The sequence below is a fragment of the Paramisgurnus dabryanus genome, chromosome 5 (assembly GCF_030506205.2).
Source record: "Paramisgurnus dabryanus chromosome 5, PD_genome_1.1, whole genome shotgun sequence".
NCBI classification, from domain to species: Eukaryota; Metazoa; Chordata; class Actinopteri; order Cypriniformes; family Cobitidae; genus Paramisgurnus; species Paramisgurnus dabryanus.
The window spans coordinates 16,003,201-16,022,014 of NC_133341.1; the positions used below are offsets into that span (position 1 = coordinate 16,003,201).

Here is an 18,814-nt window from a genome sequence, read left to right on the forward strand (position 1 = left end):
TTCTATATGAAAAGCTGTTAGTTTGCTTAGCTTATTCTTTAACAGTGTTAATTCATTTGTTTACAAAAAAAGAGCCATACAATTATCACCAAGTAAAATGCTTTGTCTTTATGAAATGTTCTGCATTTAAAAAAATTCCTATGTAATTTGAAATACTGTGTACAGTATTCCTAAAAGGATTTTTCTGATTTAGTGCACAGCAATATCACCAGTGTTAAATGCACTATGGTGGTGTATGAGTCCCACCCTGCATTTATATATATATATATATATATATATATATATATATATATATATATATATATATATATATATATATATTTTTATTAGATGTTTATTTGTAAATGTAGAGTTTGTTTATTTTTCTCACTTTAGAGACTTTAAACCAAGTGAGATGGTGAAATCTTTGTTTTTCATTTAGTTGCCTAATAATTCTGACCACTAATAGTTGCCTAATAATGGTGTACATAGAAATATTCTCTTAAGAAAGGCAAAATTTCACTTTTACTACTTAAATGTTCAGGTTTGAGGGTTTGTTAACATTTTGAATTGACCAAGAGCACTGTAGTTGTTCAATAACAAAAGTAATCCTCAAAAAAACAACTTGCCTAATAATTCTGCACACGGTGTATATACATATACATATGTATACATATACATACATATATATATATATATATATATATATATATATATATATATATATATATATATATATATATATATATATATATATATATATATATATATATATATATATGTATATATATATATATATATGTATATGTATATGTATATGTATATGTATATATATATATATATATATATATATTTTTTTTTTCTGGGTTTATTTGTCTCTTTTTGATCCAACTCTATGTAACACATAAACATGTAAACCATAAACTCACGTAATGTCATTTACACATAAACCATAAAACTCACAAAAAGTTTTTGCTTATGTGGAATTCAAGTAAAAATAAGCTGCACATCAGCACTGCACTTTAGACTAATACGTGTTACCATTTTTTAAAAACTCTTTGTGCTGACGTCTCTCAAAAGCATTAACTCTGATTGAAAGCCTGTCCGAGTTGCATTTGATCATTTTTTCTCACGTATGACCATTAATGGAAGGCAACTAACTTTAGCTCATAAATGTCAGTTTATGATTTTGTCTGGGAGTGACATTTGGATGTTCTTATTACTGATTTGAATTGATTTCCCAAAAAGCCATTTAAACCTAAGAACACACAGCATTACACATCTAAAAGGCAAATAATTAACATTTTAGAAAAGCAAAACTCAAATGTAGAAATGCTGGTTTGGTGGATTTCTAACTCACTTTTGTGAGTTAAAATCCTCTCAGATGTCTTTTGCATAAAATGTTCCAAATGAACCTGATCCAACTGACTAAACAATATCAAAATAGACTGGAGCCCTGTAAAGTTCAGTTGCATGAAACACCTGTCACTGGTCAAGCCAGTAATGACAAATTAACATTGTTTCTCTATAACCGTGAAGATAATGAGAAGCCAACGGGGACTTGGCACAAGGGAATGAGAGATAAACTACACCACCCATTGTGAGCAACAACCAATACGCTCCTGTTTGCTGTCAACAGCTGACCTGCTGTTAAGATATATCGTGCGGTCACAGATTTGCGTTTGTTGGCTTTTTACAGATTTAAATCCTCTTCATTTAACCAGAAATTAGAGTTGGAAACTATAACTGTAAAGGGATACTTTTGACTTTTATATTCACGGTCTTTGCATTCAGTAATCTCACAAAAAATACTTACTCCACATATGTAAATCTTTCATTAGATTAGCTACAGTAAGAAACATTATATTTTCCAAAATTGTTTGTCTGAGTTACATGTGCTGCTTTTATTTTCTAGACAGTCATATTTCTGTTCCTCTTCTTAACAGAAATGGCTAAGAAAATATATTTAGTATGATTTATTTTCATAAAGGTATCATCCAATTTACACCTAGAGATATTCAAAAATCAATCCTTTGAATATATATGATTATGTTCTTTAGCGTGGACATTTTTTATTCAAAATATGTGAAATACACTCGGTTTATAAAACAAGGCTGTAGCAAATGATATCTATTTTTTTAAACAAAAGGAGCTTTGTTGTGTAATTGGATCTATCCTTGGAAGCTTTTGTGGATTTTTTTTCATGTAACCACATTTGCCTCCAGAGCCTACATCTTAGCCTCATTAGACAAACGATACTGAAACAATAAACCTATTCAATGGTTCATAATCAATGGAAGATGGTCTCAATCATATGGGTAGGAGAGTTACAACTTACAAAAATGATCCTGATCAAGCATTCAAATTGTCATGTACGTTCATATGGTAGCAACTAAGCAAGTTAAGATGCTTATTACACTTATCTTACCAAATCAACCCAAAATAATAGAAGGGTAGTTTTTTATGCGGACATAGACAGATCCTACCACAAATGTTAAAGTTAACACCCAACAAAAGGTTTGCAAGGTTTATGTAGAGCAGTGTTTCCCAATCCTGGTCCAATCCCGGACCTTATTCAACTCATCAGTCTCCTTCCAGAATGGTTCAGATGTCTCCCTAACAAGCTGATGAGTTGAATCAGGTGTTTTAAATGGAGACATCTAAAACTTTCTGGAAGGGGGTACTTGAGGACCAGGATTGGGAAACACTGTTGTAGAGTATCAAATGCATCTGAACCAACAGGATAGTGGAGACCAGGGACAGTTGTAACAGGAGACGGTTGTAATACCTTGAATTCCTCCAATCACATACAACCTAGAGTGATGACACTCACGGTGCAATTGCTCAGTTATGGCGCTTTTCCATCTCATACTGTAGTACCCTACGGTTTGGTTTGGGTCAGGTCGGGTCAGCTCACCTCACTTGGCTTGGTTAGCTTTTCCATCGAGTTTAGTAACACTTCAGAGTGGGAGGGATTATAGGCGTGTTGTTATATTTGCGCTGCTTACTGCTGTGACATCATACAGGTAAGAGAGTTGTTGTACATTCCCATACATTTTTTTATTTCTCAGTCCGCCACAAAATTAAAATTGACCACCACATAGATGTTTGCACATCGCATTTTTATCACAACCTCTGTCTCACATGTTTCTGTACAAACACCTGTGGCGTCAGTCGACGCACTATGCTGAGCCTCATTTAAGTTGCATTTAAGCAAATATGTGAATGTGTGCATCGCGAATGTGCCGCCACAAACTGCAAGTCTGGAAAATAATTGGTATGGTGTTCCTGATTCTCAACCTCTGGATGTTCTTCATCGCTAAAAGGGAGTTTGGGAACTTTTAGAAGAGCACAGATGACAACGTTTACTCGAGACAGCGCAAGCTAGCACTAAGGGAAAGCTAATCTTTAACATTATAGCGATGACGCGGGTAGTGACGATTCTCCCAGACCAATTAGTGATCTACAGTGTTATCATAAATGTCTATGAATTTAGATAAGTATTATAAGAATCATTGTTTTGTAAGCTAAGAATAGAAATGGCTAACAAGTGTCAAACTAGCAGTCGAGCTAGTTCACATGAGATGAAAACATGGTTGGTGATACTGGGATGGTTGTAACGCCTAGGGATCGACCGATATGGATTTTTCAGTGCCGATGCCGATACCGATTTTTGTTTCATTGGCTACCGATACAGGCTGCCGATATTTGGAGCAGATACTAGGGCTGTCACTTTTGAGAAAAATCAAATTCGAACGGATATCGAAAAATCATGCAATGTATCTGAATATATTCGAATATCTAGGTGCCCCCGCCCGCATCAAAAAAAAAAAAAACACATAATGGAGATTCAATTTATTAACAGTGACAGTCATAAACGGGGCTGTCTGCATTACTTTTTTTTAGGGATGCACCTAATATTCACCCACTGAAAATTTTCGGCCGAAAATGGCCCAAAAGAGCATTTTCGGCTTTGGCCGAAAGACTTTTATCACCGAAACAATACGGCCGAAATGTTGTGATGACGCAAACAGAAACCGCGACCTGCACGTGCTTGTCTGAAGCAACATGTATGCGGTGTGGATGTATTTAACCGCAAAAAGGCGCTAAAGTACGCACAGAGGCACATGCGGTTGTGTCCGGTCCAGACGTGATCATCACAGTGAGTACGCCCTTCAAAGATCAGAACTCTTGATGTGTAAACTTTAGAGAGAGTCGCGCAAATGTGTCTCATACTGTATAGTCCATTAACATACATGTGCCGAATAAAGCAATGAAAAACAACGTAACGTTTTTATGCTGCGATGTTTGGATTCGCCTTCGTTCTCTGTGTGCGCGCGTTTAAGTGCCCTCAATAGTGCACACACGAGTAAGACGCAAACAAGCGAACGTAAAATCTTTCTGTTATTGAAAGGGCACATATAAACAAAATTATCTCCAAAGTTTTCTTTTTCTAATAAAAACATTTGTTTATGTCTTAAGTGTATGTATAGATCATAAACCAGTCTCTGCTTATTTAAAGAGACAGTAACCTCAATTAACCTACTTAAGTCTAACAAAGAGACAAATAGCTCTAAAAATAATAATATATTTAATTTATACAATAAAGACAGTGTTATGACTCATTTAATTCGATTTCTTTAACTAATGCTAATGTAAGCCCTTATAAATGTGCAGCTTTGTTCTTTTTTATAAATGTTTGTAATTTCTTTATTTGTTTTTCCCCACCCCCTTTTTGCTGATCTGAAAAATAATCAGATGCGTGCCTCAAAAACTGTAATGTGATCTGAACCGTGAGTTTTGTGATCTGTCACACACCCCTAGTAAAGTTAGTACACAGTGATAGCCATAAATGCATTTGTACTAATAATTGGCATAATAATTTATTTCGGTGTTTCGGTTTCAGTTTTTCGGCCTTGGTTTCCTCATTTTCGGTTTTCGGTTTCGGCCAAGAATTTTCATTTCGGTGCATCCCTACTTTTTTTTACTTAATGTTTTAAACAGCAGGTTATCAACTTATGAATAACAACGACTCAAAACAGGTGACAACTTAAACAGCAGCAGGAGTAAGGCACATAGCCAAGCCCAAACGAAATCCGCGCCCGCAGATTTCGGCGGAAAACTCAGCTGAATTCCGCGGATATAATGACAAGCATATCCCGCGCTTGAGCCTGTTTGTGAGAAGAAATCTCATTGACAACAAGCACACATACAAATACTATCTCGCGCGTTTGTCAGCCGTCATTGACAAGTGCATTATCTCTGCGCGTGCTGTTTGCTTGACCGTTTTTAACTCTTTCCCCGCCATTGACGAGATATTTCGTCAATTAAGAGAAAACGCTTCCCCGCCAATGACGAGATTTTCCGTCTTTCCGCAATACCGCTATTATCCACCAGGTGGTGCCCTTCCGCATCTTTTTAAACCCGGAAGTATTGCCCTATGGCAAGCTGCTGCATGTCCGTGTCTGTTTAAAGATCGCTCTGAATATGATCTCTATGAAAAGTCCGTCACAAAAATGGAATTATTTCTGCTTTTTGCTCAAAATATGGTGTTTTTGCAAAAACCTACCCATATTCAAAAGCTGATTGCAAAAGAACCACTAAAGGTAGGATGAAACGGTTTTTTTTGTTTGAAAGCAGAGGGTCTGTTCTTTCATTTGGTATATTGTATGTTTATATATTTAAAGAAGAACATTTTCTGGAAGGCATTAAACTTTGGTGAAAATCATGAAAAACGCTGGCGCTGGCTGGCAACTTTTTTTAAAAACGCTGGCGGTGAAAGAGTTAATCATAGATAGCGCAAACCATTTGATATTTGAGATTAAATAAAACGTACCGCTGAGTTAAGCAGAGCTCACTTGACTCTGTCGTCTATGTGACGCGCGACAGTCAACACATGATCATTTAAAATCCGTTTACAAGACAAATTCTGTTGTTGTTTAATATAAAGTTTACATTGCTTTGTAAACATGATAAAATTATCTTCATACATGCTAATTTCATAATGCGAACGTATTAACACAAGCTTTTTATTCTGCTATAATATTTAACATTATAAAAAATAATATGTAAAACTATACAAACTATAATTCTATCTTGACATGCACATTAGGTTTCAATTTGATTCCCTCTCTTGTGCACAGTTGCCGTCAGTCTCACTCTCAGCCTTCTTCCTACAGTGTTTCCGCTATACACATTCAACCGTGGCGGGCCGCCACGCCTAAAACATCCCCGCCACGCCTGCGGTTGTGGATAGAAGGGATACAGCAAACGAAATCTCGCCGGATGGGCACTGTTTTATCCTAATCCTTCACCCAAACCCAACTCTAAACACAACATTTCACAGGATTGTAAGATGTATGTGTATCTCATGTAGCCAGAGCCGCTGTTTTCATCCTAAAAATCCTACCTCCAAATCTAATCCTAAACTTTTTGCCATTTTCTGTATCCCTTCTAGACAAAACCCACAGCGGCAGCTCGCAAAATAAATTAAGCTATACCGAAATGTCCGCACAGCAAGAAAGAAAAAAATTCCTTTCTGGATTCGCGTTGTTCACTCATTTATAAATGAATCTCTTCAAATATCATTATTTCCCCCATGGGTTTAGTTCATGCACAAATAGATTTAAATCAACGGATGATGATAAGGCTACGTCTATGTTTTGAGAAATAATAATAAAATAAATAAGTCTACACGAAATATGTTATAATTATCAGATTGACAAAACGAATAAAAAAGTTTTGAGTTGCTGTTCTTTTTTTGTGATGCGCTGTTAAACCAAAGCAGCAGAAAGCACGTCATGTTTTTAATTATTTTAAATAAGCACAAGGTTTTCTCCTTATTGTGAGTTTACATAAATAAAAATACACAATTTACAGATTCGAATGTTATTTTACTTTTATCTGTCTGGCAATAAATTAAGGGTAATTTAAGTTGCAAGGTCATCACGCGTATGCTGTTCACAGGCGCATATACACGCACGCAGCGCGGGGCTGCGAGAAAAGACATTATTAAACTTTCGATTTAACATATTACGAGTTTTTTGGACATTCATTTGTAATCACTGTACTCATATTATCAACTTATCTGGCCATTAGTTATTCAGAATATAGGCTATAAGCGCAGCGCGCTGCTGACCGCTCAGCTGTCAGTCAATCTGTGCTTTAGATCGACACTCACAAAGTTTCACATTAAATGATAAGATGTTTGTCCAAAAACAAAAGGCTAAATACTGAATACAACTCATATAGGACTGCAAGACATAAGTTGAATCTGTTTGGAAGGAAACTTATTCCCGTGGAAGAGAAGGACGTTGGTAATAAAAACTGGAGGCAGAGGGTGAGACTGTTTCATCTGTTTTCAGACAAAACAACAGGGTCGGGGTACCCGCGGGTGAAACTTCTAATATTTGATGTAACGGGTGTAATAATATTAACGTGTTATATGCGTTGTAGATCCAGGTCGGGACTCAATATGCGAGCGTGAACCGCGGGTTTAACATCCAAGAACAGAATTCGACTCGATTCCGATAGGTAACAGATTTTAAATGTCCCCGTGCTTATTTGTGTTTAAGATCTGTCTGCGAAGGGCATAAAGGTTTCTATAACTGCGCGATTTGCGGTGTGACCGGGTCGGGGTCTTTATGTCAGACAGGCCGGGTGTGGAATAAAATTGCTGCCTGCTGATGTCGGATAAATGTTCTGTCAATCACAGCGGTGCGGATTATCAAACAGGACTGTGCGTGACTTTGCAACAGCAAACCCGAGCACGAACTTGCACACTACATTAAAACTACAATGAAAGATCCCTATGAAGCTATTTTTAAGAAAATACAGTTTAGATCAAACATAGAAAAGCAATATGCTATAAATATAAGGAAAAGTAAATGACAGCATGAAAATGATAAAAAATACATGTTAGTTTACTGTAGCCTATTTTCTACATTAAAAAAAAAAATGTACATTTATAATCATCATGGGCGCCCCCTGCCGCCACAGCTGGAAAAAATCCTAGAGGAAACACTGTCCTATTACAAGGTGTTACTGTAAAAAATGCACTAAATATGGCATTTTAAAAACCGGATGGTTTATTTATTTAGTTCGAATACAGATATTTCACGTCATGTTCGAATGCATATTCGAATATCGAATAAAAAGTGACAGCCCTAGCAGATACTGCTTTTGCCCACTCAATTTACATCATAAAAATGACACAATGATGATGCCAAATGTTACAAGTCTCAATTTTAAAAAAGTAACATGTATAGAACTTAAAAAAACTATATTTAACAAATAGTAAAAACAGGTGAGGGTGCTATGAAGCCATCTTTTGATGTTGTCATGGAAAGGTTGGTTGTTTTTAGTCACATGACCTGCAATCGCTTGCGGCTTCCAGCACTCGGTCTGTAAATAATGGCGAAAAAAAAATCGGCTAACACGGCAGCCACATATCGGCCGATGCTGATACACATAAAACTTGTGAATATCGGCCCGATATATATCGGCTGGCCAATATATCGGTCTATCACTAGTAACGCCCCATTACAACTCTCCCAGTATCACCAACCAAGTTTCATTTATATTAGAAAAACTAATCAAGCAAAAAAAAAACTGAATAGTTTCCCTTTAATGTGCAAATTAAAAGTAAAATGTGCTATGTGCATTGCAAATTAAATGTAAATAATTTTCTTGCATTATAATTTGACTGTTTCATCCTCTTTTTTTGTCATTTGTGTGAAAAAAAAAGGTAATCATTAAATAAGTAGTCACAATAACATGTATATTTTAGACATGTTACAACTGTCCCTGACATTTGTTACAATCGTCCATGTACACTGGGACGGTTGTAACAGTGGGAAGACTGCAACTTTGCAACCTGTACATATTTCATAAAACCACTTAAATACATTGTTTCAGCAGTTGACAGATTTAAGTTTATAATATAACAAATTGGTTATTTCAGTAAAAATGTTTTGTGATGTATTGCTAAAAATTGCAAAAAGTGTTACACCTGTCCCTGGTCTTCCCATATGTTTTAAAATGCTGTGACCAAAGTGCTCTACAGGAATGCATAAAAAGATAGAGATAAGAGAGATAATAATCATAGTAATAATATTAATATTAATAGAATTAAATATAAAAGAAAGTTAAACCATAAATCTAAAAAACATAAAAACATCTATAGACATCACACAATTTTAAAAGCCAGAGAGAAAAAGTAATATTTTAACAAGGTTTTAAGAGCAGTTAGGGATGGATTCTAATGTGGACCGGCAAGCTGTTCCATAATTTAGGGCCTGCAATGGCAAAAGGCTCTGTCCCCTCTGTTTATTAGCCAGGATCTGGGAACCAGAAGAAGATTCTGATCCCCAGATCTCAATGTACAGGATGGGCTATATGGGTGAAGAAGTTCAGACAGATAGAAAGGTTCTTGGTTATTTAAGGATTTAAAGACAAAAAGTAGAATTTTGAAGTTGAACTGGAAATTAACCTGAAGCCAGTACAATGAACTGTTCGGGGTGACATGATCAAATTTGCGCTGTCCTTTGAGGAATTTGGCAGCGACATTTTGGATAAATTGAAGACTTGCAACTAATTTCTTTGAAATTACAATAATCTTAGCGAAATGTGATAAAAGCATGGATGGCGATCTCCAAAATTTTCTCAAGATTGAAACGGCTTGATCTTAGCGAGGAGACGAAGCTAAGAGAAGCTAGCGCCTACCACAACATTCATTTCCTTTTGGTGTTCGCGACCAAAATGATTTATATTGACCTTGAGATTTAAAATAGTCCACAATTCTTACATTTAGAATCATTTTACATTATATCATTCTTTGATGTAAATTTTTAAAATCTTTTAACTTTCGTTTAGTTCCAAAATAACTTTACTTATTTTACATTAAATTTTGAATTTGAACTTTTGAGGCCCACTGTATTTGTATTTGTGTGGAATTATACTTCAGCTTCATTAAAATTTGTGTCTAAAAACTTTTGAGAAAATTATTTCAATTACTCAAAATCTGCATTGTTATTTTAAAGGGTTCTTGTTAATTGGCAACTTTTTAGGTTGTTGAAACATATTATATAGGACTCTTTTTGTGACAAAGTAATTGTTTAAAGTGACTGAAAATAGCATTTGCACATAATTGTAAACAAATTGTAAAACAAAGAAATTTGTTTGGTGAACCTTAATTATTTGATTGGTGGATGGGCAGGAGCGGCAAATGAGAGAACCTGATGTATTCAGTCAAAAAGGAGCATCTCTTTAGAGGTGGAACAACAAAAAAATCATGAAGAACTATATATATAATTTTATTGAATTTATTTTTGAGTGTATACAAATAAATAAAAAGCCGAAAGATGTTTCTAACAAAGATTTTTTTGGTTCACAAACAATTTTAAATTTAGCAAGGGTATTAAAAGATCCCATCATGCACTGTGGGGTGCTCATTTCAGTGATTTTTTTTTGTGAAGGGGGTTAAGACTTCCGTTTTAGTGTTTGCTTGCATAATGTTTACTGTTGTTGTCTCTGTTGTTATCTGTTATATTTAGAGTTGTTTTTAATGAATGCTTTTTGATGGTTGTCACCGTGGTTGTGTTTCAGTTTACAGTCAAGAGTACATGATGCAATACTGCTGGTGCTGAAAGTGCATTCAACACTTCAACATCAACAAAGTTTTGTTTAAACAATTATTTGACAAATCTCTCTTAGACTGAGGATATATACATTTCCCGGCAACATAAATTTAATTAGTTACTAATAAAAAGAAGTTTTAAATAAAAAAAATTGTGATCTTGTCAACTTGATTAGCGAAATGAAGAAATCCATAATGTATGGATGAACAAATTTACATTGCCAAATGTTAAAAAAATCATTGAGACAACTCAAAAATCTCACCGCATCAGGTTGCCTTATTTGTTTGACGTTTTATCAGCCATGTGTGTTTTACAGTGTGCGTGTTTTGAGGAAGTAAAGTAATATAACTGCATACCTTAACGCCTATTCAGTATTCAGACAATATTCAGTCACAATAAAGTATTAAGGAGGAAATAGGATACATCCTATTATGTCAATTTCAAAACACCTGAAGAAGATACTATTATTCCAGTTGGTACATAGCTTACAATTATAGTAAGATGAAGCTGTCATCTACCAAATGTTATACTGTTCCTAGCTATGGGGAAGCACCTTACTCTGCATACTGAAGGATTTGTACGTAAACAATATGGCTTACTACAACCAACTGTGGTGTTGACCCAAGTCCACCAAGGCATATGAGCATCTTTATATTAAACACCTAAAATAAAGTCTCATGTGGGAATGTTGCTGTGTCAGGAGCTTGGAAAGTGCTTGTGCTGTTCGGTGAGGCTGGGAGGTGTTTTTCACCAGAACATTACATTTTAATATTAATTTTTGTAAATGTTATAAATCTGAAGTATTCCCAACAGTTTATCACAGCGAGTGATGAAATGTTGCAATATTTACTGTTGGACCTTGAATTTAGATTTTAAATAATCATACCTGACTAAATTCTTGATATAATTCCTAAGTAAATTTTTAGTAAAACCGTAAATGCAGATTAGAAATAATTGGATTATTAAAAACTAAAGAGTAGTCCTTTACATTACTTCTTTAGGGGGGAAATGGGTTTATATGGAAACATTAATATTTAAAAATGTTTTGTTGACAATGTATAGAGTTGTTATTTACTTAATTTGCACATGAAGATAGCACTGAGCTAGTTGATTCTGATAAAAAACTAATTTTTAATAACTATTTCAATAATACAAGAAGTGAACTGATATCTGAGATAATAACCAACAGATTATTTCTTTTTTTTTTCTTATTAATAATGCATAAACACGTAGTTCACCCAAAAAAAGAAAACTTTGTCATTATTTACTTATCCCCATTTTGTTGCTATAGAACCCAAATGGATTAACACCATTAAAGTACATAAGTACATATTCTAAGTCTTCTGAATTCGGTGTGATCCCATAACACACACTTTTTTAATCTGAATAGGAGTGCTAATGAGATTTACTGTAAGAGTTTTGGGAAAGAAATCAGCTGTCATATGGAAAAAATCTACATAAAATTCTCAATTTCTCCACAGGACAAAAGTAGTAGACTGTTTTGGAACATCATGGCTTAACTTAACATAAAGGCAAACTTTTGAAAAATTAATTGGGGCAGTGGCAACTATATTGGACCCTGGTCCAAAAAACTATTGATGATAATTATTAATGAAAAAGAAAAAAATATTATTATAATATTTGACCCTGTTTGTGAAATCCAGGCTAAAGTCTCATAATCTAATTATGAGATTTGGATGATTATCAAAGTTTGATTTCAATAATTAATTTCATTTTAATTTCAATCTTTTACATAACCTTTCATGACCTGTCAGTATTAAAAATATCAAGGAGTGTTCTTTATATAATGTAGGATGATTTTATGTAGCAAACAGTAAATCACCAAAAATGACTTTAGCTGGGTCACATATACTCCAATAAAATACAATATAAAAATATGTACTTTTTAAGTTAAGGCTGAGGGAAATAATATATAGCCTGGTAACAGTAGGCCAATTTGTAAAGGTGCCCAACCTAATCCCTACTGTCAGCATATTTTATCTCTGTATTGACTGGCCCTATAAACAAATTTACTGATTTACATCTGTATTTCAAGTGTCAAATGTCTGTTTCTATTTGACAAAACATGCTAATTGCACTTAATTGCAGAACTTTATTTTAAAGAAATTTTATTTTAAAGCCCCCCACCACCCACTTATCAGTACCACCATGTGCCATAGGCCTAATCCCTACTATAGTATGTGAAGTGTGAAAATCAGTATGCAAAATGAGCCTCATGTCCAAATCCTCAGTATTGATTTGTAAAGAGTAGACCTTAAATACCCGGATGACTGCTTTTTAGCAAAAAATCTGATATGCGCATCATATGGTCATCATTATTTTTTATTTGTTTAACAACACCTGAATAAATAATTTGCACAGCTGTTTACAGAACGTCAATGACAAAAACATGTACAGGTCGAAATCCAAACATGCCGGATGTAGTATGTCTGGGTGGAAAGGTTTTCATACTGCACACACATACAGTACATACTGATCGTACATATCACAGTACAAAAAGTATTTTATTACTACCGTAGTTAAGCAGCACATAAAAAACACGTTTCGAACAGGACTGGTGTAACAGCAATTAAATTAGTAATCTGCCCTGCAATCGGGAACACTTTGATCTTGAGGGTTCTTAGAATTCGAAAGTGATGGTGCTACACAGAACATTTAAAACGGGTTCTTGGTACTACCCCCATGTGATGGTTCTACCGAAAATACATTTGCCTTGTTTGTAGTATTAGCTTACCAGAACTGAATTTCACCAGGCTGTACCTTAGATTATTACATATTGTAGACAAGCATACACAAAAAATCTCTCACTCTTTTTGTCCCTGTCTCATAAACACTCTCAGACATTCAGATGTGTACCGGTAATCCAGCTATCTGTCATGATCAACCAGTAGATGTCTATTTTTGCAATGACCAACAATCAACCTGTTTGCTTTTTTAAACAGTTCAACATGTGGAAAAATACAGCATGGGTTGATCAAGCAGGCAACCAGACCAACATCAACTACTATGTAAATAAGCGTGTATAATTCTTTCTCAAATAAATATATTATTCCTCAAACTTTTGTCAGGGTATAGTCACCTTTTTCATGTTGTAAGATTCGTGTTCAGATTTACTGTGATATCAGGTCAACAATGCCAGTGTACAAGTATTTTTTGTAAAGATCAAGTGGTTTTGTTTCCAACACAAACTCAAAAGATACAAAGGTTAAACACACAACTAGTCTCAAATTCCTTTCAGAAAAAAACACGCACACACACTCACTCGCATACACTAAAAACAGCCTGAGACAAAATGGGCGCTCAAACTGTGCCTCTGAATGAAGCACCAAAAACTCGCTCAAGTTCTTTAGACAAAATGCACGGGGACGCAACTAACTAAACTTTTCCCTGTAATTTGAGTTATAGGTAAAGTTTCACAAAAGTTTCAGCCTCTGGATATTTTTCCTATCCATGTCCGGCTTTGTCCCAGGTGGTGCAGGTTTGATTATATCAGTAAATCTAATTTTATTTTTAGGATAGCCATCCCATTGTCAGCTTTATTTAGAGACTATTGTAAACAAAGTGCTACATGCATTTATAAATAAATAAATGTTCAGTATAAGCAGGAAAGTTTAAGAATTGCTAGTCGTTAAAAATGTAACTACGTGTCTGTACATGTGTATCAAAATTAGCTTTGTCCATGTAGTCAACAGCCTGTACGTAAAAGTGTGAATGGCTCATAAAGGAGACAAACAGACTAAAGGGAACCTCTACGATAAGAGATTTGATGATTTTGGCATGGTCTCCTGCATTTGGACACAGCCGTGTGGGGCTGCCTTCATGGCAGTGTCCCTGGAACCCAGCAGTCCTCTGGGTGAGGAGGCTGGCCTGTGTTTTAAACACTAGTCTGTGTGTTAATGTGTACAGCTGTCTCTGTGTACTAGTTGACTTGGCTGTAGATATAAAGAGGAACTTCAAACAAATTAACGCTTCCTTTAGGAATAACAAATTTAATACCTAGCCTGTAAAACAGTCAGAAGCATGGCTGATCCTGATGCACAAAGTAAACTCACATGCATTGTATTATTCCTGTAAGCATCTTTTACATGCACCACAGACGATCACTTGGTGCTGTCCACCATGTGCACAATTTCCAGATCAAATTCACTTGCTATGTAATTATTGATCGAATTAATGAAACATTGCTAAAGGACAGATTACTCATATGCCAAACTTTTCACGGTCCTTCTATCCGTCCCATCCTCTATAAAGTTGCGTTTCGGGCATGTTAGTCTTATGGGGAAAACCATTTAAAAGCAATTCAATCCTGGTGTGCTCTTAATTGAAATGTTTTAACTACTTCTGGTTTACTTGAATAAATCCATACAGCGCTATGCTTAATTGTTTTGCCAAGAACAAAAAAAGTGTACAAAAAAATCCTCTTACCTGCCGTCCGTGAACGGTGTTACATCCAGCCACTCGCCCATCTCATTTTTTACACAGGGCACGTTAGGGTAAGGGGGACGGGTCAGCATCCCGCCCGGGTACCACTGTTCGGGCGGAGGTCGCTCTCGCGGCATCAGAGCCCCGCTTCGCCCGTACTCGTAGGGGTTACAGATAAATGGCGCTTCATGGCCAGAAGGGTAGGGGGTCCTCTGTTTGGGAGGCCCATATTGTCCGTTACCGTCCTCCGTGTACCTATGCGGGTAACCCCAGGTCTCGTTCTCGGCTTTTATTTTGACGTTGTACATATTCATGTATTCGGAATATCTGTCCTCCGCGGGCCCCGCAAACTCACCAGACATTGACGGGGGCTTCATAAAGCTCCGACTCGGTCCGTTATTGAGATCCGATTCCGGGTGGACGTAATGGGCCATGTTCGCGGGCAACAGTTGTTCAAACTGGCACGAAGCCGCTCGTGATGCGTCCATATCCGGTGCTGTCGTCGCCGATGTACCTTCTGAACTCAGGTTGGCAATGTCCCCGGACAGGCTGCCGAACTCATGCACCTCCTGCACGTCCGCGCTTAAGTGCGTATGAGATGAGTTGTTGCACGGCAAGGTCGTCCTCTCACCTGGCAGATGCTCCAGGTGGCCACTTTTAAACATCCCGAGGACTTTATCGTTCCCCTGCAGCTCCGCGCCTCTTTCTCGTCCCGCCGCGAGAGCGTACTCTCCGCGTTTACCTCCTGTCTCCCGCTGGTTCAATGAACAGTCTAGCAAAGGCATACCAAACAAATAGATGTCATTAGTGCTACTTTCAGTGGTCAGGGGTGTTGGCGGAGCGTGGTGCGGTCCCACCTCGCCCAGTTCGCTGGACTCCATGGCTAACCCCAAAGACACAGATACGGCTTTGCACAGCTCGCGCGCTGTCTCAGAGATGGTGGTGCTGCTGCTGCTGCACGCGCGACTACTCGCCACACTTGCGTCACGGCTCGAGTGAACTTCAGCTGCGACACCGCTTTTCTCTCCGCTTTCCGTGCCCCGACGCGAACCCGAGCAACGGCCGTTGGTTTCGGTAGCGTCTTTACGGGCCGAGCCGCCACAAGACGAGTCGCTTTTGCTTCCTGTTAAACTCTTGAGAAAATGGATACGGCTTGTCTCTGCCTCCATCAGTGAACTCGTGCTCTCGTACTCTTTCTCGGGGCAGCAGCATAATCCCGTGCTGGGAGACAGCCTGTTCAAACGCATTTCCCTCGGCGTCGAGTCGCGCAGGCAGCCGCACTTCTTTAAGCTCGAAATATCCAAACTCTCGGTGTTGCTCGCTCGCACGACACGGACGTTTTGAAAAAGGCTTTGGTAAGGTCCGTGAAAAACTGCGTCTGGGGACTCGACCGGAACCTCCATAGTATAGAAACAGACGCTCCAGTAGACACAGGCCGTGAGTGTTTAAAGGGCACTCACCGCAACAAGTTCATTGACAAAATCCTCTGGCTGCTCAAGTATTCCCGTTTAAAAGTTGCAGACAAGAGGAGCTGCGCGGCGCGAGTCTGCGTACGCGAAAATAACCAGACGGCTGTATAATCGCGTGCATAGACAGAGACGCATAGGCGGCTCTCAATCAGCGGAAAAGAAAAGTCTTAACTTTTTGACAGCGCAAATGAACAGAGTTTCGGGTTTTGGGGCGTCTGTTATTCAAACGCTGCTATTCTTGCAATTCGTTTAAACGCGTTATTCACTCCCACTCTGTGCAAAAGTCGCTCATGTGCGTGTATTATCCTTAAAAGAGCGGATGAAAGTAAGCCCGATCGGGGGTGGGAATTTCGAGTTGTTTTCCCTTTACCTTGAGAACGCGCGATAAGATATTGGCTGTCTGTTTCCAATGATCAGTCCGAGCCGAGGCGGCGGTTGCTACAGTACCCTGGGTGCATCATAACAACCTACACTTTCCTTTTTAAGTACAATAACAGCCCTTTTCCTCTCGTGTCAGGTGCTCTCTTGGGTTTATTCGCAGGTAATGCGCGTAGAGCTTGCTGTGTCACGGTGTTTTGCTGGGCTAAGCACTAATTTTACGGAGGGTTCGCTCGGGAAAGTCCTTGAGCGCTTTAACTGTCAGGACTAAATAATACGGCCCCAGGAACGGCGCCAACAATACGGGTAAATAAGATCACACCGCATATGACGAGAGGAGAACAACTCAATTTCACTTAACATTACGCGTTTTGTATAAAAGGTGAAGAATATGATCAAATCCATGAGCTCGCCCTGTCCTGTATAAAAGTCTACTGTATATATATTAAAGGCCTGAGCCTCTGTTCTGTCCCTCATGTCGTTTTAACTGTACTCAAAATAAACCCAAAACGTGAATGTTAATTGTATAACCCATGTGAAAAGCAAGAAATAAATACTTTGAAATTACAAAGGAACAGAGTAATATTTAACCTTGAATAAATACATGTAATAAAAATTATAAATAGATCTTTTACAGACTTTAAAATAAAAAAAGATGTCAAATGATACAATATTGAGACAAATTATTAAACATTAGATTTTTTTGTTAATTTAGGAAAGGAATACAGCTGACAGGATGATATAAGACATAGTTATAATATGCTGGAAAATAAACACTGCATAAATAAAGCCACAAATCTTACACTTTTGTTGTTGATTTGTTAAGCATGTTTTTTACATTCACACACTGGTCTTACTTCCCATAAGCTTCGGAAGATGAAAAATCATCCAGACATAATTAAATGATGAATGGCAGTTATACACCTCTCAGGCATGTCACCGGATTCCTTCAAAAGCCATAATTGCTGTCATTATTATTACTACTAGTAGTAATTTTAACACATTCTGTATTGCGTGTTTTAATCGTATTTGGCATAATGTACATTTATTATAATGTGTGCTTTGCAATAAGATGATAGGCTGCTATGATAAGTTTGAAGACTCCCAAAGTTTTTTCCTCTTCACCTAAACATCTTCTCCCTTGGCTTCTCCCTTTGTAAACAGATTTGAATAAGTGATACATTGTATAGATAAATTTGACTTGACATTATTGACATAACAGAACTGATCTGAATTCGGCTGAGCCAAGCACTTTTCAAACAATTTTTTTTAATATCCCCTTAACTTTATGTATTAAATAACTTTATGTTACCTCACTTATAGTGAGAATAATAACTAATGCAATTGTCTTTAAAAAACCTAAAAAAAAGTTTATAATATCAAATGTAAAATTGTATAAATTAGCATTTTTTTCGTCAGACTCTTAATGGATTCTGGCAACAAACTAGTATTTATAAATGGCCTGAGGCTGGGATTAAGTGGATTTGAAGCGGAAGTATTTGATGAATATATAATACAGATTATCATAATCTCGTTTTTAACGAAGGTGGCATTTCGAGAAATTTTTTTGCATCTGAGCTTCTCATACTAAAATGTCAGTTACAGTGTGCAACAAATGACAGCACTGAAGCCTCTTACGCTTTAGGTAAAGTCAAACATGTATAAAACAAATGTAAATAAATAACTTTGCAAGAAAAAGTTTAAAGTCAAGGTATTTTATGTGTTTTGAGAAAAATGTGTTATAAAGGATTACTCCACTTTCATAAGAAAATATCCTGATCATTTATACTCTTTCTTTACTCGACATGAGCGTGAGTAAAGTATCAGGAAATTTTCTTATAAAAGTGTAATGCTTTAACCACCCAACCAAATTTAAATGATGGAAAATAAAATAAGTTTTCAAAATCT

The 18,814-nt window shown here is 36.8% G+C and overlaps 1 protein-coding gene across 1 annotated transcript in view; it reads right to left on the reverse strand.

Annotated features, from left to right (window-relative positions):
• The window catches only part of ar (androgen receptor), a 107,666-nt gene extending 90,469 nt beyond the window's left edge, over positions 1-17,197 (reverse strand). Inside the window, exon 1 of the mRNA XM_065266920.2 lies at positions 15,063-17,197. Within this exon, the coding sequence (XP_065122992.1) occupies positions 15,063-16,462 (1,400 nt within the window). The 5' untranslated portion in view covers positions 16,463-17,197. The remainder of the gene's footprint in view (positions 1-15,062) is intronic.
• Positions 17,198-18,814: the final 1,617 nt, after the last annotated feature.